Raw genomic sequence first — 22235 nt, forward strand, 5'->3', positions numbered from 1 at the left:
CAATGCCCACAATAGTCTGGGCCCTCCCCCATCAATTACTAGTTAAGAAAATGCCTTGTAGCTGGATCTTCTGGAGGCATTTTCTCAATTGAAGTTCCTTCCTCTCTGATGACTCTAGCTTATGTCAAGTTGGCATAAAACTAGTCAGCACAAAGCAACAGATAAGAAACCCAGTTATCAGAGCACCCTGACTGTCATGGTTTCTCTTGTCAACTTGACAGGACCTCAAATCATCTATGACATGTTCATGAGGGATTTCCAGCGTGGGTTTATTGAATTGACCCTGAATGCGACCACCCCATGGGTCCCAAACCACATAAAAAGGAGAAAGAGAGCTGAGTACAAGCATCTATCCCTGTCTGCTTTCTAATTGGCTGCCGTGTGACCCGCTGCCCATGTGGCACTCCTGACACCATGGCTCCCTCACTGTAATGGAACCATACCTTTGAGCTGTGAGTTAAGATAAACCCTTTCTTCCTTAAGTCTCCTTTGCCGGGTATTTTGTCACAGTTTGACAAAAGGGACAATACAGCAACAACACTTGACCAATCTGCAAATGTGGATTATTTACAATTCTAATAGTGAAGTCAGGTAACCCCTCCCTCCTCTTCGGATTCCATATAAAATCTTGGGCATATAAGGTACAAATATTTTTGCTAACCAGCTGGCAAATGAGTATTTAAATAATTAGCTTGTATTTCAGTGGGTCTGTCATGACAACACAGGTAAATTCTCTTTTCTGTATACGTTTTAAATTTATTTAGTATGTGTGTTCATGTGTGCAGATGCACTGTGTATACATGTGTGTGCTGAGGACAGAGGTCACCCTTGGGTATGGCTCTTTAGGAGCCAGCTCTCTGTTTTGAGACATGGTCTCTCCTTGGCCTTGAGCTTGCTGACTGGGCTGGGCTGCTGGCCACCGAATTCCAGCACTCTGCCTAATTCTGCCTCTCCACCTCGGGGATTATGACTGCATGCCACTGTGCTTGGCTTTTTATTAGCATGCATTTGAGGCTCAAACTCAGATGCTATTTGGTAGGCACTCTCTTGACCAAGCCTAAGTCCTTCCACCCCAAGTTTCCCTTTTAAAGTTGTCACCATTTTAGTCACACTAGACTTTTAACTGGAGTCACATCATTTGTCAGACACTAGAGGTGTGTGCGAGCACCCCTTCCAACAAATCCTGGGGGACTTTGGGTATTATTAAAAACCTTTGCTGATCTGCCATCTTACTTGACTTTGCTTTTTTTTTTTAATTGAGGTCAAACAGTATTTTACTTATTTATTTATTTAGAGATAAAGTCTCAAGTAACCCTGGATAACCTTGAAGTCCTGACCATCCTGCCTCCAGATTTGAATGCTGGGGTGACAGACGTGTGCCATACACACAGCTTCCCATTATATTCTTGGCTTTGTAGTTTTTGTTTTTCTTGAAAATTTTAGACGACGCTTTTTTTCTTTTTTCTTTTTTCTTTCTGATACAAGATCTTGGTGGCTCTATAGCCCAGTCTGGCTGTGAACGTACTCTGCAGTCCAGGAAGTCCTCACACTTGTGATCCTCTTGTCCGTGCAGTTACAGCTATAGACTACCACACTCAGTATCTTAGGCTCTTTCTTATCACTATAGATGAAGTTATTATTATTATTTTTTAATTAGGCTTAGGAACTCTTTCCTGGCTGTTGTTAAGGTGGAGAACTATTTTCTTTCCCTTTAGGAGGGAGAAATTTGAAGGTTGCTCATATAGTACAGCCAAGCTCATTTGCACACATGCTTTTAATTCTTCTGCGTAAAGTCCAGTCCCCTGGGTAGTACAGCAAGCCGCTGTGTGTCCCATGGTGAGACTTTCTGAATTCAGACTTTGGGGAAAGGATCAGCCTTTGATTTCTCCTGTTTGTGTGTGGTGTTGGCTTTCATAGAGCTTCAGTCTCACTTTTCCGGTTAGCTTATGGATTGCAGCGATTGTTCTCTTACATCTTTTTAATAGATAGTTTCCTTTTATATCTTTTAAATAGCAGGTTGGCTGCAAATTTCTACTTTGTTTTGTGTGTGTGAGACAAATAAATTCCTAATGGTGAAGTTTCCTTAAAGGTTCATTGATGAACCTTGAGGATGTTGAGGTGCAGACATTTAGGGTAGCTAGTGTGTAGGGTCTAGTATATACTCCAGGGCAAGAAATTCTGCAGGGCACACAGTGACTGAGGAATGGTTTTCTCCACTCAATAGGTCCCTCAGGCTAAAGAGGAAATCTTAGAGTCAGGGCATTTGTTTATTTGTTTTCAGGGCATAATGAGAACCACTACTACCAGCCCATGGGCTGTTTATGTCAACTCAACCAGTACATTCTTTCCCTGGGCACCAAATTATATTTAGAAGATTGCTCAGTGGACATGATATCTAAGGCTGTGCATTCAAATATCCAGTGGTATCCTGATCTGCCCACCCTGGTTCCTTTCCCAATGAGGTTGTACCTGCTCACTGTGGCCCTGTTCGTTCTCAAAGCCTTTGCTTATGGTTTTGTTTTCCCAAGAATCCCTGACCCGCCAGGCGAGAGGCACGTTGTTGTAAAAATCAACCCTGTATCCAGTTCCACTCTGGGTCCCCATGGGTACAGACAGCACAAACAAAACAAGAACCAGATTACCACACAAACAAGCCAAACTCTCCTGTGTGGGAGGAGACACTCTTTTGGCCAATCTGGGAGGAGGTTCTCGTCAGGAAGGGAGTAAGATGAGCTGGAGGTGGGAGAGGGTTGTACTAGTTCCATCATGGAAACGCGTTGTTTATGTGGGAAGGTTCTTCGGTGCCAGGAATGACTGCACCAGATGGTCCAGATGCCCAGGGCAGCTGTGCACTGTTCATCTCACTGGGTATACCAGCTTTAAGGCTCCTCACCTTGATCTTCCGTCTTTAGCTGTTTTCTCCTCTGACTGGGGTACAAGCTCCCTCTATTTCTCACAGCCTTCAGGGTTGGAATCAAGGCACTGATTACTTCATATTGGCTTTAACCCGGCTCTCCCCCTTCTGCTGTGTTGAAAGCACCTTGTGCTGTTGCCCACTGGAGCTTTCACAGGACCCTGTGTCAGTTAGGTTTAGTGAGGGTAGCAGGGGACAATGGGGTCGGGACACCATCTTCGTTGCCCTCTAGCTCCGTGGGTGTAGTAGCTGCTCTGTGAGGATTTGTGCAGTGAACAAATGGAGGAAAGGCGCTCCTTATTTATAATGATGTCTTCATTTCAGCAGGCCTCCTCTGCTGACTTCGGTGTAGGCTTCCCCTGCTTCGAGGATGGCCATGCGCCGTGAGCACGTTTCTTTTGTGTTCATTTTTCTAGTGCGATTGCTTGCTAGAATTTCTCATCTCTTGTCTGTGGGTGGAAGATGGCCTGTGGGGCACAGGTAGCTCTTGGTGAGAGGTGTGGTGCTGTGGCCCAGCCTGTGCTTTCTCAGCTTTGTGCTGTTCTCCTTTGGGCCCGACAGGGTCTCCGGCTTTCTCTTTCTTAAGCTGGGGCCCACCAGTGGAACTACCTGGCTGTTCCTTTCTGAACATGAGACCTCCCTTGAGGTCAAGAGCTTGGGTTACACAGCTGACCCTCAGCCACGATGGTGTCTGTTGAGGTCCTCCACTGCAGTCTAGGGTCACTTCCAAGACTGAGATAGTTGAAGTCACAAGAGCAGGGGCCCTGCTTCTCCTACTTTACATTACTCCTTTGTATCTGAGTGTATTTTTTATTCGGTTGTGTTTGTTGACTGTGATGATCTCATGAACATAAAACATAATTGTTTTAAGTTGTGAGAATTATAAGCTTAAAAACAAAACAAAATAAAGCATAGCAGTGTCTCATGTAGCCCACGCTGGCCTCAGACTCCCTATGTAGCTCAGGATTCCCTTGAACATCTGATGTTTCCACCTCTACCTCCCAAATGCTGTGATTACAGTATGTTGTTACTGCCTGGTTTTTGCAGGGTTGGGGAATCAAACCTAAGACTTTGTGCATGCCAGGCAAGCATACCACCAATTGAGGGACTCCTCCAGCCCATGTGCTTATTTTTCAATTAAAATATTAAACTCAATATGGGAAAATAGAAAAGAAAAAGTACAATAAATCTACCTATCCAGGTGATGCACAATCATTGCTTTGCAATTATTTCTTACAGAGTGCTTTCTTGCTTCACGCTTGAGTCTCTGTCCATTTCTGTGTATAACTTGCTCCTTTATCTTTTGTGGCTCACAGCCTCTGGCTCTCTGACTTAGCTTATCATTGAACTGGAACCTGGAGAGTCACCACCGGTCATATGATATGCAGTGAACAGTGCCCAGCAGCCTCTCCGCAGGCTTCATCACTGTGGCTTTTGGTTCAGGGTATAGGCCATGGCACAGAATGTGGGAGCACCCTGTTCAGCTATACTTATATGCTAGGATAGTTCTTGAGCTAAGACAGTTTTGTAAGCTGAATTTGGAGATAATATGAATTTCCCAATGAAAACACAGAAGGCAGTGTCTTTAGCCCGGGTCCTCTCACACAAGCGAACATGTGTCCCTTGCACAGTGCTTCATGCTTGCCACAGGAGGATCAAGCTCATTTTCAGTTTCTTGTACAGCACCAGCCAAATTCTCTTTGTTATTGGGATAAGAAATGACTCTCGCATTTGGACCAAATCATGTGGTGTCTTTGGACATTTTACCACCCCAAAGTAGGAAATGGTATTTTCTTAATGTGAAAAAAAACCTAGTAAGGTTAAGAACTGCTGGGAGCAGTGTGATTTCCACTGATTTCAGAATCCCAGGGACTGGGGGGTATTTTATTATTTTCTAATAGAGCTGTGACTTAAGTTTTCAGAACTGTCTACCAGTTGAAGGGAGTAGAATAGAAGTACTTTAGGTGGGTCATTTTCAAGTTCTGGCAAGTACTTGATATTTTTCTATTTCTTCTCATTCATTGATTAAAAATCGTAGTGTATTTTTTTCAGATTGTTAGTTCAGAAAACTTTTTTTTTTATTTGAACCTTTGGAAACTTGTTTCTACTCAATAGAAACAACAGAATCTTTTCATTTCTTTCGTGGGTTTTTTAAAACTCTTCCTCTGCTCCTGTCTTTGGGATGGAGTCTCTTTTCTTCCTGCTGTGAATCTTTTACCTTTCACACAGCTTACTCAGACCTCTGGAAACTGAATCGAGTTGGGGATTTCATCTTTTGGTTTTGGTTTTGAGAAAACTCGAATTACATTAAGGCAGGCATCAGCGAAGGCTCACAATATAATTTGGTGGAGCATCAATCTGTTTGTAACAGGAAGACCACCTTCCTTTGGGGGGCAGTGAGGCTCTACCTTCCTTATAGGGCAGAGGATCACCCTAGCATCGTAGCATCTACATATTATCCCTCCCCCAATCCTTCCTAATGCTCCAAGGAGTAGAAAAGTCTTTAGACAGCACTGAAGAGACCATCATAAAGAATGATGTCTTCATGTCTATTTTTCTTAAAGGATTTTATTTTCCAAATTTAGGAGGAAAGAGACTGTGGTTTGGGGTCTCCATTCCTAGAATGTGCCTGGATGGCACTTCACCATCCACATCCTGAGATACCTTGAATATACTGAGATAAAAGGAAGGAGATGAGGCAGGAGTAAGACACTGGGGCTCTGGGCCATGTATGGGATGTGAGGAAAAGCCATTTAGCCTTTATGAGGCTCTCCGTGGGACATGGGATATGTGGACTCTTCTCCCTCCTTGTATTGCTATCTCAGGAGCAATAGGGCTCTACAGTATATCTGAAACTGTGTCTCTGGACTCTTGTTGGCACTATAGAGTCTGAGAGTCTGATTGGGTAAGGCCGGGGTGGGGCCCAGGGCCTGCATTTCCAAGGACCCTCAGACTCCTGGTCCAGGGTCTGTGCATTTGATGGGGCTCCATTCCAAAACATTGTGCTATCCCATGAGATAGTAATATCCTGAGGGCAGATGTTGCCCTCTAGCACCAGGATGCCACAGGGGAATCACATTGAGGCCTCCTCAGTCATTTACCTCCTCAGTACACACGTGGGGTCTTGGGTAAGTGTGTGTCCATTTCCCCAGGTCCAGTGCGGGCCTCAGAATGAGCATATCTTTCTAGTCCTCCTGGAGCGAGGCCTTGAGTGATCACATTCCTACCTTGTTCGTAGCGTCACAGGCAATGGATTGATCACGCTGCCCACCTCAGTTCTGGTGTGAGCCACAGGGCGAGCATGCCTGCCTTTTCAGTTCTGATGTGGGTCGCTGGGTGAGTGCATTGGGGGAAGCTGCACAGGTCTGCATTCTTCCGTCTCTCAATAGTTCTGTGAATCATAGACACCAAAGCCAGAGAGAAGGGCAGAGGGAAAGGAGAGGCACAAGGCCCCAAAGCTTGTCTGACCATATCTCACCATTCAGCTGCACCCCAGGTCCGTATTCTTCCCTGTCTCTCCCGTGGGTCTCTGCCCTGGCAGATGGCCCTCACCATCTCCCCAGCTTCTTTTCTCTCTGCTTCCCAACCTCAGAATTAGGCTCTGCTGGGTTTTACTTACCAAGCCCAAAGCTTTAGTATTCATACTCATCTCATTTTAAGTTATCTTACATTGAGCTCTTCCCCTCCCCAGGCTTTAGAAAGCTCGTTGTTTTCCCAAGCCTTTCAGTTGTCTAAAGAACTGATGTGTGTTTACAAGACGTGTGTGTTTGTTGTCTATCGTTTGTGGTCTTCCTGTTGGGTGCAGTGAGCATGTGCTCGTTGGCACACCCCAGCCCGCTGTGGGCTCAGTCAGCATATGCCCAGTGTTGCACGGAAGCCAAATGCAGACCTCAGTGCTGTTTTCTCTTCACCCTCCAGATGTTTATTCTTTTCAAGAAGAGGGACCTGTTTCGGATCCTCATTTGGCCAAACACTTAGCTCATTTTGGGATCGACATGCTTCACACGCAAGGGGTGAGAAAATCTTTTGTCTCTAATTCTGCACTGTGTTAGCAATGGGTGTGGGGTCTTTAATTTATTTAATATAGAATTCTACTAATGTGCATCTTTGCTTCATAGATTTTTGCTTTAATTGTTGCATTATTTTGTTGAGTTTGGTTGATGAGCATTTTATCTGGGTTACCAGCTTGTTTTTATTATGTTGTTTATCAAGTTTGTCTCCTTTGATGGGTAGTAAATCCCTCCTTTTTTATTTCACTAAAGGGAGAAAGTACAGGATGGTGACCTTTTAAATTATGTATGGCCTACATCACGTTAATGAATTTCCAGAAGGAAAAGAGGGCTGCCGGGTAGTGGGTGGAGTAGACCGTTGAGGCTGGAGTAGACCGTTGAGGCTTTGCTTCCTTGCTTATTTCAACTTGATGATGGAGCGTTTTTGCCTGTGGGGCCTGTTTCAGTGCCAGGCTGTGTTCTCTCCCTCCCAGGCCAGCAGCCTCCCTCCATGCTTTCATGCTGTGTGGCTATCTCCCTGGCCCCCATCCTTTCACTTGCCCAGCCTTTCACTTCCTTCCTCTCCTCGGCACTCCCATGCTTCAGTGGTTCTGTCTCTCCCTTACTTGCCCTTTTTGTTTATTGATGGTCTTGTGTTGTTCCCTTATCTTGCTACCTGGAGTTTTGTTTGTTTGCGTTTAGCTTTTGCAAGAGTCTCGAGAGTCTTGCGTAGCCGGGGATGGCCTCTCACTGTGTAGCTGAGAAAGACCTTGAACTTCTGATCTTCCTGCCTCACCATGCCCAGGCAATCAGTGCTGGGGACGGATCTCAGGACTTCATTCACGCTCTGCAAGCACTTGAGCCGCAACTTTCACTAGTGGCCTCATGTCTCTTGCCTTCTTGTTCTTTCTCTTTCCTGGAAAAAAAAAAAGCAAGCAAACAAACAAAAATTACCCCCAAATCCCAAACCTTTTCATGTTTTAAAAACTGTAGTAAAATATTTATAAAATTGCCCATTAAGCTGGACTCAGTGGTGCATGCCTGTAATCCCAGCCCTTGGGAAGGTAGAGGCAGGCAGATCTCTGTGAGTTTGAGGCCAGCCTGGTCTATAAAGCGAGTTCAGGACAGCCAAGGCTACACAGGGAAACCCTGTCTCGAAAATCCAACCAACCAACCAACCAAACAAACAAACAAATAAATAAAACTTGGCCTTTTAGCGAGCTAATTTCAGTATGTAGTATACAGTTTTATGACATTAAGTACATTTACATTCTTATGTAATCATCATGGTCTCTTAATGTCTTTAAATAGGTTGTTCATTTTTTTCTCCCATATAATCAGAGGAAAAATGGCAGAAATACCGTTGCATCAGAAATAATTCATGGACCTGAGTTTTGATTGTGAATTCCATCTAAAGCCCTTTTCTTTTCTCTCTCTTCAATGATGTTAGACAGAGAACGGGCTCCGGGACAATGACATCAAGCCTAGGGTCAGCGAGTGGGAAGTGATCCAAGAGTCAGGGACTAAGCTGAAGCCAATGTATGGCCCAGGGTACACCGGCCTCAAGAACCTGGGCAACAGCTGCTACCTCAGTTCCGTCATGCAGGCCATCTTCAGCATCCCAGAATTCCAGAGAGCGTAAGTGTGCCCCACCGCTCATGGGCCACCGTGCTGCCAGTCTTCCGGGGCTAGTGTGCTCTGTGTTGTGGGGAAGTGTATTGCTGTCATCCTGGGGGTCCTGCAGCATCACGGTGGGAGGGTGGCCTCTCACCCTGAGGCCCAGTGAGAGTACTCAACCAGTGTTACAGGATCAGGTGTCATGAGGAGCGCTCGGAGATGGAGCCAAACCTCACAGTCATCATGACTCTCAGACCACGCCCTCTGAGCCAAGAATGTTTTGGCCTTCATGGCACACCTGCCAGGTCTTTTCTGTAGATGGCCCAGTCCGGGCCCCATGACCTGTCCAGTCAGCATCTATTCTCCAGTAGAGGCCCAGTGACCTGTGCGGTCAGCATCTATTCTCCGGGGAAGAATTTTGTGGGGGGTTTTAGGTTACCATCTTTTGCTAATAGTGTAGCGGCCTGGGTAGCAAAATGTGGCACTGCAGTGAGCAAGGGCTGGAGGTTGGTTAAGCCCCTGGAGACTGGTGTAGCATTTGATGTCACTGCATCTTATATGTGGAATTTCATATGTCCAGTTAATTATTTTTATGAGAGCTTTAAAACCGTCCATCTATCTGAGCTGTAAGATTTGACTTTCCACGCAGACAGTCTGGGCACTCTGATTTAGGGTGCTTCCTAGTTCTGCAGGTACAAGGGGCCCTCTTCCCCTTGCCTCTTCATGTAAAGTTGTAACGTCTGCAGGCATTTTCTGCCTTGGGTTGTACTTAGGACAAGAAACCTCACAGCTCAGGATTTGAGACTGGGTTGGTTTCCACGCTGAATTCAGTGTGGAAGAGGACATGAGGGCCGAGATAGACTGATCAGCAGGGATTATGCTAGGAACGGCACAGGGTGGTATTTTATCCACATGGGGTACATGGTGCTTTATTAAATGTATTTCAGGTCGGATAAGCTCCTCTTTCCTCTCTTAATTTGAGCACTTAACCATTTATTGCTGTTTTCTGGTTTTGAACATATATTGTCAATTTTCCACATGTTTTCCAGTAAAGAATGAGCTATATTACATTTAGATGTGTGTGTGTGTGTGTGTGTGTGTGTGTGTGTGTGTGAGAGTCCAGAATAAACTCAAGGGTCTGGTATCTGGCCTGAGAGACTGCACCAAGACAGACATTTGGTAGCTAAACATCAGAACATAGTTATAAATATGTAACCCATGAAGGGGAAGGAAGAAGGTAATCAGAAGAGACACATACATCACTGGCAGATGAGTGGGAGGGATGGGGAAGAGGGAGAGAGGGGCAGAGAATTTGAAGTTCTAGCTTGGCCATATTATTTTTATAAATTCCTACCCCTGATTCTGTCTTTTATCATCTCTTGAGTATGGGCTAATGGAAGTTTGTCTTATGTGACGTATGCTTTAAGGTTTCTTTTTGAAGTGCTTGGCAAATGCCCTTCTGGAAGGTTGTATTTAAGTATTAGTTACTTTATTATTAGTTAATTATAATGAAAGAAACTTGTGCCCAACATTGTTAGTGTTTTGTTATCTAGGAAAATATTTCCCTACATTGTGAAGTTTGACAAATAATTAACTTTGTACATTTTCCCTTTCATGTAACTTATGCTTATGTTTTGATTATAAGATTTAAACCTCTCTCTATTTTTGACCAATTGGCCCTGTTGCTTTGGGCCTCTGATGGCACTGTGTGTTAGTTAGGGTTTCTATTGCTGTGATGAAATATCATGACCAAAAAGCGAGTTGGGGAGGAAGGGGTTTATTTGGCTTTCACTTCCAGATCATAGTCCATCATTAGAGGAAATCAGGATAGGACTTCAGGTGGGGCTGGAACCTGGTGGTAGGAGCTGATGCAGAGGCCATGGAGGGGTGCTGCCTTACTGGCTTTCTTCCCATGGCTTGCTCAACCTGCTTTCTTATAGAACCCAGGACCACTTGCCCAGGGATGGTACCACCCACAGTGAGCTACGTCCTCCCTCATTGATCTCTAGTTGAGAAAATGCCTTACAGCTGTATCTCATGGAGGCATACCCTCAACTGAGGCTCTTTTCTTACTCATGATTCTGGCTTGTGTCAAGTTGACACACAAAATCAGCCAGCACACGTAGTACATGGTGGCAGTAACGTGTGGTGGGGAGAGTCATTCACTTCATGGATGCTTTGTTAGGTGTAGAGAAGTTCTACTGTCTCGTCTGAAGGCATCTCACCAGTGCCTTCACCTCTTTCCACTAGGCCCCACTTCCCAGTAATGCCACAGGCTGGGGAACTAGTCTCTAACAACATGTGGTCTTTGGGGACGGGCATCCAGGAGCGGTAGTGCATTTCTTGTTTGTTTCTTTGGTAATCATTTGTTGAAATTGGTGATGTGTCGTTACAGTGGGTTGGCATAGTTCTCATCTTAAAAGGAACACAGATTATTTATTCTCAAGTCAAGCGTGAGTGACCACGTCCAAAGAATATGTATTCAGGTTACCCCGAAAGACGCGCTCACTGTGGATCAGTCACAGGAGGTTTTATTAGTTACAGAACAAAGAAAGTTATAAATCAAAGTCTTACCAAATACATTGCTGAGGACCACAGGGAGACAGGTCACACAAAGTGGGGAAATCTCTGCTTTGGGTATCTGATACTGTCTGGTGACATCTTAGTTTTTGGATTTGTGGAAGCTAGTAGGATATATTTTAAAGGCCTTAGTAGCTATAGGATGTTAAGTTAGATGCATTACAATGAATGACTTTCAAGGGGACTAAAAATAGGCCAAGATAATTTAACTCTGGTCTGCTACATTTTAACTCTCCGTAATCCTTAAGTTTAGTCATTTGCTTGTGGAATCTGTAACTCAGGTATGGCTTTTCTTCGTTCCTGGGACTGTAAGTTTACAGACGATATGCATCCATTTACTTAGTAGATGTGTACCGGATATTTTCCATGTCAGACACTATTCTGTTACTGCAGATACTGTCTGCACAGAGTCTGTGTCATTAAATCAATTACATTTTTAGTATGGACTCTTGAGTCACAGATAACAATGAAGAATGTGAACAAACTGTAATTCCAGGTAGCAATGGAGATTAAGGAGTTTAGGAGTCAGCAAGGAGCTGGGAGGGTGACAGTGAAGCTGCTATTCTTTCTTTTGTCCAGTGTGGGGGAAGGCTTTCAGCAGACCTGAGGAAGCAGCTGGGAAAGAGACTGCAGATGGCCTGGTCTTGAAGCAGGGGTGAGGTTGGTGAACAGACAGTGGGAGAAGTTATGAGATCAGAGAGGTGGGCATGTGGAGGCTTCGTGAAGCCAGAGGTCAGCCTGAGCTATAGAGTGACACCCTGTCTCAGATAAATCACAACAAAACAACAACAAAAAATAGAGAGGGTAAATAGGGAATGAATTGTGGGAGTGGAGGGAGTACTGTTTTGTCAAGACTGTGGCCTGCTGGGAGAAAAAATAGCCAGGCAGTGTCAGCCTGCAGTTTCAGCTTTGGAGCCAGGCTTGGGGGTGGGAGTGCATCTTGGGCTCCATCACCTACTCGTGGGTGACTTGGATGCTAGCAAGTGAAGATGCGCCCTGTGTTCTTATTTCTGGCACTGGATAATGGCAGGATCAACCCCTTAGTCCTAGGGATGTAATGAAGAATTCTCCGGCTATCTAGGAAGCCTTTTCTCAAGACAGCCTTACCTCAAAAAGGTAGTTAGTGTAGGCGTCATCACTGTTACTTCATTTTGAAATCATTGACACAATTCCTAACAGTAAAATAAAAAATGTTACAGAAACACCTGCTAAGATAGTATAGCAGATCTCTATTCAAGATGGGCCACCATGAAGGACTTGGTCACAACCCCAGCAAGGCCACATAGAAATTTCTAATAAACGAGCACAGGCAGGCTTGGGGAAGGAGCATGATTGCGAGGAAACATAAGGATACAGGCTTTCTGGACAAATTCCAGTCAGATTATTGTTGCTATTAGACCGTGTTGAGCCATTGCTGAGGATGGCAACTTTCGGTAAAGTGATGGCAGAATTCACAGGCACAAAAAGATTCTGCAAAGACGGAGAAGGAAGCAGCTGAGCCAGGCAGAGTTTCAGGATCTGTTCATCACTTCGGCTGAAGAAGAAGTCTGTCAATGACCTTATCAATGACCAATGACCAGTGAGTGAGACAGGGTCTTCTCATGTAGCACAAGCAGGCTGGCCACTTGGACTTGCAACCCCTTTGCCTTAACCTCCCCATTTGCTGAATGCCGTTGTTTGTTCCCGAGGCAGCGATTGTGATGGTGTGGTTTCTGATACCACATGGTATCACGATGTGCGGGGACTGTTGGCAGAATTCTAAATCTTAAGCTCCTGTCTCAGGTGAGGAGATTTGGCACATTTCAAGGGTGCCGCTCTACAGAGCCCCTAGGGAGGGTAAAACGCATTGCCGGAAGCTTCTGGATTTGGGGATGGCTCATGAGCCTGTGTGAGGGGGGAAGTCAGGAAGCCTTTCCTCGGATGGCTGGCTGTGGGGTGCCGGCTTTTGTCTGGTGTCCCATTTCTGTGTGGTGACTGTCCCGTTGTCTCCTAGGTATGTAGGAAACCTCCCAAGGATATTTGACTACTCACCATTAGATCCAACGCAGGACTTCAACACGCAGATGTAAGTGCCCGGGGCTGGTTTAAGTTTCCAGTGGGGTGTTCTCGTTGGTTACTGCTGAGTCGAAGGCGATTCCTTGTTCTTCTTTATTTTCTGTATTTTTAAGTGTTCTAGAATGGGTGTGTGTTACCTTTATAAGAAGAGATTAATAAAGTTATAAAGTACTGAGGAGACTTTGAAAGTGGAGTCAGAATCAAGCAGAGGCAAATACCGAGCTGTTTGTGAGGAGCCGGGATAGAGAGCAGCCCTGCCACGAGAACTCATGGGTCATCGTCACAGCTCTGTGGGAAACAGCAGTGGCCTCTTTACTGTTTGTCTCTCTCCTGGCTAGGACAAAGTTGGGGCATGGCCTCCTCTCTGGCCAGTACTCGAAGCCTCCAGTGAAATCCGAGCTCATTGAGCAGGTGATGAAGGAGGAGCACAAGGTATGTGTCTGTTGTGCACCAGCTTGGCGTGTGGGTGGGCAGGACTTTGGTCAGCCGGGTGGGATTCCTGTGCATTGGCAAAGGGGCTGTTGTAAACTCAGCGAGCTGTTAGGGCAGTTGTGAGTGGGAGCCTTGTCCCTGTGTTCTTAAAAACAGTGGTAAGGAAGAGGCAGTGTCATGGTTCCCACTGACTTGGGTCACACATGGGCCATATGTGTGGCCTCATTCATGATTTTCTTAAGAGCTGGGAATGGAGGCACAAAGCTTAACACCCACCTACTCCATCAATGTTGGCCTCTCCATGTTTCTGATTTTAAGCTCCATATATAATATATATATTTTTTTAATTTTATTTTTGGCTAGGTCCACTTGTCTCCCTCTTTTTTTTTTCTCTTCATCTCTTCCTTTCCACTCCCTTCCTATCCCTTTTTCTTTCTTCTAGAAAGCCTCTCCCTGGGTAGGCAGGCCAGCGTAGAATAACTTTTCCTGCAGAGTTGTAAAGAGCAGGCACTCAGTGGCAGGAGGGCACCCACAACAGGCCAGAGTAACGGTTCACCCAAGCCCAGTTTGGTGAACCAGTGACTTTCTTGGGGGAGTACTTAGAGGAACAAGGCTGAGGGGTGACTGACAGGATTGTGGGTGCCTCGGCGCACATTGCACCTGGACAGTTACTCAGGAAAGCAGCACCCCTCTGCATAGCTCTCTGTCCAGTCTTCGGACAGCTCTGCAGAAGAGCTTCCTCTTCCTCAGAATTGTTCAATACTTATAGAACCTTAGGGCGGGTCGTGTAAGTCTAGAGTCTTGTAAGTTTCTTGAGCATCCTGAGTATTTGATCCTCTCGAGAGCATGTTTCAACTAGGGGAAAATGTTGATAGCTCTATGACGGATTTCCAGGTTGGCCTTGAACTTTAGATTGTCCTGCTTCCGCTTCCGGAATACTTGCTACAGGTTCTGTTTTGTTAAGTCAGAGCATACAAGTTTCTCAGATCCTCCCCTGAGCTCAGGATTAAGAATTTCTGTTCAAGTTCTTGCTGTTTGAATGTTAATGAGTGACTTTCCCAGCATGTTCAACTAGGCTACTCATACTTCATAGAACAACTGAAAGATGGGCGAGATGGATCTCCATGTGTGCACTGAGCTTCTATTTTCTCCCTGGGCTTCACTGTTAACAGCTCCAGAGGGCACTGCCTGCAGCCTGCTTCCATTTGACTGGTGCCCTTGGCAATGTGCAGTGTATGTCTTTGTAGCTGCATTTAGCATGCCTCACACTTATGCTACGAACATCCTGAGTAAACTCCTTACTTACTTCTCCACCCCCTGCTATCTCTTCAGAATATCCCATGTTCACCTGTTCTCTTAGTGCTCACTGCTCCATCTTGGGTCTCAAGTTTTTGACCTCTGTGTTCCCGGTTAGGTCAGCTCTCCTTAACTAATATGGTAATTTAAGAGCACAAGTGGAGACATCTGCTGGGGGAAGGCGGAAAGATGTGAAGGGGATATATCCACAGAGGGAGCTGGACTGGGAGGGAAAGAAGGCTAGGGAGAGGGGAGGGAGGGAAGCAGATGCTTAGAGTGTCCAGGAGAGTCAAGGAGCAGGGTAGGGAGAACACACCTCAGGTGTGTGTGTGTGTGTGTGTGTGTGTGTAGGGATGGTCTTCACTGGGGACACAGTGGAAGATGTGTTCGGTCTAGGGGGTGGGTCAGCCAGGCTTCCATGAGACTTGAAGGAGTGGTGGTGATTTATCAAAAAAAAAAAAAATCTTTTGATGTCATTATTCTGGGACGTTGTTCAGGCTGTGCTGGGCCTTGGGCAACTTTCTTGAGGGCAACCTCTGCCTTGTCTGCTGGAGACAAGGAGCCTGGTCTTGCAGAGCTGCGTGACTGAATGCAGATCATGGAACCACAGCTCTCAGATGGCCACACGTGGGGGCCACTGTCAGGAGTATGCTTTCTAGTGATGGTAAAACCTGTGTGCATTTTATGTCCATTTTGGTCCTTTTAGAATCTCCTTATTTGAGATAGTATAAACTCTTCAGGTTAGCTGTACCTGGGAATAAAACTGAATTTCGATACTATCACTAAAAGGTAGCTCTTGATGACTAGGGTGCAGCACTTGCTCAATCCACAAACAACTGCCTGCCTGTGGCCCCTTCTGGCCTCAGCATCAGATCTAGTTGCTGTTTTCAGCCATATAGGCAGTTGGGAACCCTACTCTGTCTGATTGAGGTACCATTTAAGCTGTATTTGGCCACTGAGTGTGTTTTCTTGGTTCATGCCTAAAACCTAAGCCCTAGGCCCTCAGCGGAAGCCTTCCTGTACTTGGATGGACATGGTTCCCAGCTGACTTCAGTCCCTGTGGCTTGTGACCTGTTTAGTGCTCCTGGCACTTGGGTTTGGGCTAGATGACTTAGAAAATTTCTTCTCTGCAGTATGGAACCAGGACTAGTGGTCTAGAAGACAGAATCCCTAAGGGCTTGTGATGTTTATTTGGCAGAGTGCTAGCCTGACATGCTTGAAGCCCTGGGTTCCATTCCCAGCCCAGAACAGACTGGGTGTGGTATGGTGCTGGACTGTGATGCCACCACAGAGTGTCATCTCTGGAGGTCGTGAGACCCACGAGAAAGGAGCCCATAAATGAGGTGGACTGAAATCTCATGCAATGGCTCAGTTTATTCAGAGCATCAAACAATGGCTACTCCGAGGTTTAAGAGAAATCACATGAGTAAAGGCCTCATGAGTTCAATCTACATACAGTCACAAGGACAAGACACATGTGGCAAAAACTTGTTTTTTCCACAGAGGCATCTAAAGGATGGTTTACACATTTAACTTGAATAGCAACAGCAGCAGTAATGAGCAATCTGAAGTAAGCTCTCTCTACGCACTACACCTGAGAGGGGCAGGAAAACACATCCCAGGAACAATTCTGTGTTTTGAAGAAACTGAGGTCACAAGACTCTTGTCTTGTTTTCTTGGAGTTTCCTCACAGAACTCAGAAATTTTCTCATGTGACTCCGTTCCTGGACAACAAAGGAGATGGAGGCAGGAGGATCAGAAATGACAGAGTGAGCTCAAGGCCATCCAGGGCTAAAGGAAGGGGAAAAAAAGTTATAAAGAAAAAACCCGGACTGTGAGTAGCCACAGTGTGCTTTTCTGGCCGTGGAGAGGCAGTTTTGTCTGCGGGATGGGGCTGGTCCAACGTTGCTATGATTCCTGTGACATTCAGGGTGGAGGCTGAATTGAACATATGGTTTGTTTTGTGTGTGTGTGTGTGTGTGTGTGTGTGTTTGTGTGTTTGTGTGTGCAGTCCTGGACATGTCATTTTAAGCAGGCTTTCAAATAGATTAATAGTCCACAGCAGAATTCTGTACTTCTCCCGACAGTGGAGGGTACCACTTTCTGCTAGTAGTTCCCATCACATCCTGTTTGTGGAAGGCCAGGCTCTCTGTATGTAGAAGCAGAAACCAGTGCAAAAAGCTCTTGCAAAGGCACAGCGCTGTGAACTTGGGAGCTGCCATCTGGTGACCGTGCAGCTGCTGTTGACAGTCTCATGACCTTGCTTGGACGGAGCATTTCAAGTATGCAGATTACCAGCTAGCTCGATAGTGTGGGCTTTTTGCTCCTCACGTCCGTCTTCTGTCTTGTATCTTGGCTCATTTCTGATAGATATGCATCCTGATATTAAATCTTCTGCTAAAGGCCGAGGGAGAGATCCTGGATTCTTAGTAACAGCTTAGGTAGTAAGCCATTTCATCTATAAAAAAGATTCCCAATGTTTTAGTTATGGTTTCTATTGATGTGTTAAAACTCCACGACCAAAGAAACTTGGGGAGGAAAGGGTTTATTTTGTCTTACACTTTCCAGTAAGTCCATCACTGAGGGAGTCAGGACAGGAACTGTGGGAACCTGAGGTGAGAACTGAAGCCGAGACATGGAGGAACACTGCTCCTCATGACTTGTTCAGCCTGCTTTACTGAACACTCTGGGACCATCTGCCCCGGGGAGGCGGGGGGGGGAGGTTGCACCATCCAAAATTGGCTGGGTCCTCCCTTATCAATCACGAATTAAGAAAGGGCCTTGCCTACAGGCTTGCCTATGGACCATACTTATAGAAGCATTTTCTCAATTGTGGTATACTCTTCTCAGAAATGTCTAAGTTTGTGTCACACTGACAAAACCAACCAGCCAGCACACCCACCATTTGAATTTCTTTAAGAAAACATTGTGTGCACTCTTTTTAATCTATTTTATTGGTGTTTCTTATACCTCTACCTCCCTTCCAATCCTTATCCAGAAAGAAGGTGAGTGGGAAGAGGGGCTGGAGTTCGCTTTGGCTACTTCTGGCTGGTTAGGGTCATCAAGTTCTTTGGGGCAATATCAATTTCAGTCGTCAGGATATCCAGCAGTCCAGCTAACCAGCAAATCAGCAAACAGTGAATGCAGTAGCAGCCTTCTTTCTCCTCCTACTGTCTCCTCAAAGCCTCCCCCCTCCCCCGCTCTGGGCTTTGGTATTTATACCCTGTCCAAGTCTTCAGAGTTCCAGTAACTCCAGCTGGCAAAGATGAGCAGTTATCAGCTATGGATAAACTAAAGCAGTCCCATATCCCACACTTGGGTTTAAAACAAAACATATTCATATAACGTAACAGTTTTTAAAGAAACCAAAGCTTCCACTACTGGAGGCCAGACGAGGGCATTGGATTGCCTGGAGCTGGAATTAGGTGCAGCCCAGTATATGGGTTCTGGGAGCTGAACCTGGGAAGAGCAGTAGTAAGCACTCGTGAATGCTGAGTCATCTCTCCAGGCTAATATTTGATTTGGGCTCTACTATGTCCTTACAACTTTGCTATTGGTATTCACTCATTCATTCATTCATTCATTCATTCATTCATTTATTCATTTAATTTGTGCTGAGGATCAAACCCATATTCTCCTGAATGATAAAGTTCAAAGAATTTAAAGGTGGAAACTTTTGAAGCTTTTTCTGCTCCAAAGAGCTTGTTTGAAGTAGTTGTGTATTCTGAGAAACTGTGTCCTGGGACAGTTTATTTGATTCCCAGATTAAACAGTTTTGACACCATTGTGGGTTTTAACATCATTGGAGGTAACCAGCGTCCTGCTACAGAGAAGTGGTAGGATTTTAGCACTGAGCACGGAGCTTTGCTTTCTTTAATTTGTATTTACCCCTCTTCCCCCCCCATGAAAAAGCACATTTCATTGCACATAAACACAGGACAGTATTTCAAAGTGACTCAAATAGACAGTCTCTTTGAAGGTTGTTCTCTCCCCCCCCCATCATGTTTGGTTGTTGCATAACTATAATTAGCCAACTTCATTCTGGTTGTTTTAGAACGATGCTAAAACAAACAGGAGGGGAAAAGACGGTCTAGGGTGCAGCATTAGCACATCCACAGGCTTCAGTGTGGCTGCGGGAGAACCAGGCTGCCAGGAGAACTCGCCACATGCAGCGCTTTGTGTGTTTGTGCTGCCTTCACTCAGCACGCCAAATAGTTCCTGCTGTTGTCAGTGACTCGGAGCGAGGGTTCTCCAAATACTGTGTGGTGCCAAAACTGACCTGCAACTTTCTTGTAACCTTGCGTGCTGGGGGCAGGTTGAGGTGTGTGTGTGTGTGTGTGTGTGTGTGTGTGTGTGTGTGTGTGTGGTTGGACATATCTTCTGAAGTTCTGGAAGCCTCCAGCCAGCTCACGTCCTGCTTGTTAGTTGAAGCAGCTGGCTCTGGGGAGCGAGTGGACGCTGTCAGGCTGTGCGCCTGCATGCTGTTGCCGAGACCGATGCACACATCTGGGAGAGAGCCTGGGCACTGTAGTCCTCTCTCTAATTTTAGCTAGTGTGATTCTCCCTTGCTGATGGAGATTCACAGGTAAGCCTGACCAACTCGCCTTTCAGGCTTCGAAGGTGTACAGGGGGCGGCTCTCTACTGATCTTTTAAAATTCAGTGTTTTGATTTATTTGCTTATTTCATACAATATATTTTGATCAAATTCTTTCCCCTCCTTTAACTCCTCTCAGATCTTCCCTACCTGCCCAACTTCACACTCTTTCTTTTTTCTCTAGAAACAAAACAAAAACCAAAGGTGAAACAAACAGGAAATCCAGTAAAACCAAATTCCGAAACAAAACATGGACTTTGCTTTGTGCCCCTGGCCGTGGGGACTGTCTTGGAGTGTTGTTGATACCCAGTGACACCCCACTGAAAACAACTAGTTTCCCCTTACCAGAAAATGTCATTGCAGATGGTTTCTTTGTTAGAGGTGGGATCAGGTGTCCACTTGCCCCACTCAGTGCTGGGATTTTACCCAGTTTGAACCTGCGCAGGCCTGTGCATACTCTCGCAGTCTCTGTGAGTTCACATGTGTCTCAGTCCTGTTGTGTCTGGAAGATGCTGTTTCCTTGGAGTGGTCCAGCACCTCTGGCTCCTCAAATTGCTCAGCCTCCTCTTCTGTGTAGATCTCTGAACCTTGAAGGGAAGAGTTCGATAAAGCCGTTTAGGACTGGCTACTTTATGAAGTCTCTCCCTCTCGGCCACTGCCTCTGTGTTATTTCCCATCGACTGTAAGAACAAGCTTCCCTGATGTGGGCCGAGTGATGCTCTGACCTAAATGAGTATAGCATTATGTCACCAGGAGTCATTTTATTGCGGTGTCCCTTTAGCAGAATGATAGTAGCAGGTTTTCACGTATATGCGATGATTTTGTCTTTATTCTGTAGCCTCAGCAGAACGGGATCTCTCCACGCATGTTCAAGGCCTTCGTCAGCAAGAGCCACCCAGAATTCTCCTCCAACAGACAGCAAGATGCCCAGGAGTTTTTCCTGCACTTGGTCAATCTGGTAGAGGTAAGTCTTGAAAGCATCTTGCAGGGTGGTCAGAAATGCACCAAGCTGCTCTGGGGATGGCGTGAGCCCCTGTCACTCACTGGCCTCTTGGTGGCCGCCTCTGATGTGTACACTTGATGTGGCTGTCTCTCACATTTGGCTCCAGATGGCTTTGTGTGTCTTTCGTTTTGTGTGTGTTATGGGTGTGTTTGGTCTCTGGACAGAGGCCCCCGAGAACCCTCCAGATACTTGAGGTCCAGGTACCACTGCCAGTGCAGCAGAGCTGAATGGCATGGAAGCCGTGGAGAATTCCTGAGTAAGGTCTTTCACGCACCTTAAAACAAGCAACAAAACAAAACGAAACAGCAGCCCCCTCCCATTGTGAAAATGTTCTGTATGGAAAAGGGAGAAAACTCAGAGGAGAAAATCAGAACTGCCGTAGTAGCAACCTCTGAAGCTGACATTTTGGCTGCTTGACCCTTCAATGAATGGGACCCATACATGTCCCATTCATTCTTGTTCATGTGTGAATTCTCTGTTTGTGAATAGTGCTTTCCCTTAACCTGCTGGAAGGGTGTTACCATATCCTCGAGTATCCTATGTAGTGTGGTTTCTTTATTTACGGATAGTTGACACCGAGTACATTTGAAATTGTATCAAACATACCTTGATTTTCCTAGGACAGTATTTTTTCCTCTTTGTATTTTGTTCACCTCTTTTCCTTCCTCCTTCTAATTACACCCACGCCCATCAGTCTTCTTTGCTTTTAATGGCTTTGTAATATTACTTCACAGGTGAACTAGATTTTATTTATCCAACGCATTTTGGGACACTCCATAAATCTCAGTGTCTTAGTTTGGTTGACTCTGATGTCCAGAAAAAAATGCTCAATAAAACTAGATTTTGATGCCAGAATCAGAGTTATGCTCTTTTTCTTTCATGGTTTTATTTCCCTGCATCTGCTAACCTGGTATTATCTGTCCTTCAGAGGAATCGCATTGGCTCAGAGAACCCAAGTGATGTTTTCCGGTTTTTAGTGGAGGAGCGAATTCAGTGCTGTCAGACCAGAAAGGTCCGCTACACAGAGAGGGTAGACTACCTGATGCAGCTTCCGGTGGCCATGGAGGCAGCAACCAACAAAGGTAAGGTGTGTCTTCATTCAGGGAGGCCTGCACCAGAGAGGGACGAGGTGCCCAGTCACTGAGATGGGGCTGCATCTGAATTGCACAGGCCTCCTATCTTTTTCTAAGTTCCCGTGTGACGTTGTGTGGAGGAGGCTAAATGTATCATAGCAGGCTTTGGAGAAAATGTGGCTTATGATTAAGCTGGAGCCAACACAATTATGGGCAGGTTATTGCGGTGATGTGGATAGGAGATGCTCTCATGTCATTGATAAGAGGCTTTGGTATAAAGCTTAATGGAAAGGCATCTTTGGATGTTAGACATGCAGTCAGAGATCTTGGGAAGCAACCGGGATTTGCATCTGGGTCTTTAAGGAAGGGCCAAAATTTCAGCATATAGTCCATCACAAAAGGAAAGTCCTGTTGACAGTTATATTACCTTTTCCAGGCAGGAAGCAGAGGGAGATGAATGCTTTCTCTTATTCGCTCTAAGCTGCGAATGGGTGGATCTTCTCACTTCAGTTAACCTAATCAAGATAATCCCTCACAGGCGTCCTCAGAGCTAAAGGACTCTAGATAATCCCTGACAGCTGTGCCTGGAGGCTTATCTCCTAGATGACTGGAGAGCCTGTCAAGTTGACAATCAATATGAGCCATCAGAGGGACCTGTCACCTTGCCTTCCTCACTTCAGC

At 45.6% G+C, this 22235-nt stretch overlaps 1 protein-coding gene across 2 annotated transcripts in view; it reads left to right on the forward strand.

Moving 5' to 3' along the window:
- Positions 1-22235, forward strand: part of Usp13 (ubiquitin specific peptidase 13) — a 96919-nt gene that overhangs the window by 40596 nt on the left and 34088 nt on the right. For both annotated transcript variants that reach the window (XM_060378203.1, XM_060378204.1), the window contains 6 exons: positions 6833-6927; positions 8354-8541; positions 13094-13165; positions 13494-13587; positions 20317-20442; positions 21410-21563. In XM_060378203.1, coding sequence (XP_060234186.1) covers positions 6833-6927; positions 8354-8541; positions 13094-13165; positions 13494-13587; positions 20317-20442; positions 21410-21563 — 729 coding nt within the window. The remainder of the gene's footprint in view (positions 1-6832; positions 6928-8353; positions 8542-13093; positions 13166-13493; positions 13588-20316; positions 20443-21409; positions 21564-22235) is intronic.

The sequence above is a fragment of the Meriones unguiculatus genome, chromosome 2 (assembly GCF_030254825.1).
Source record: "Meriones unguiculatus strain TT.TT164.6M chromosome 2, Bangor_MerUng_6.1, whole genome shotgun sequence".
NCBI classification, from domain to species: Eukaryota; Metazoa; Chordata; class Mammalia; order Rodentia; family Muridae; genus Meriones; species Meriones unguiculatus.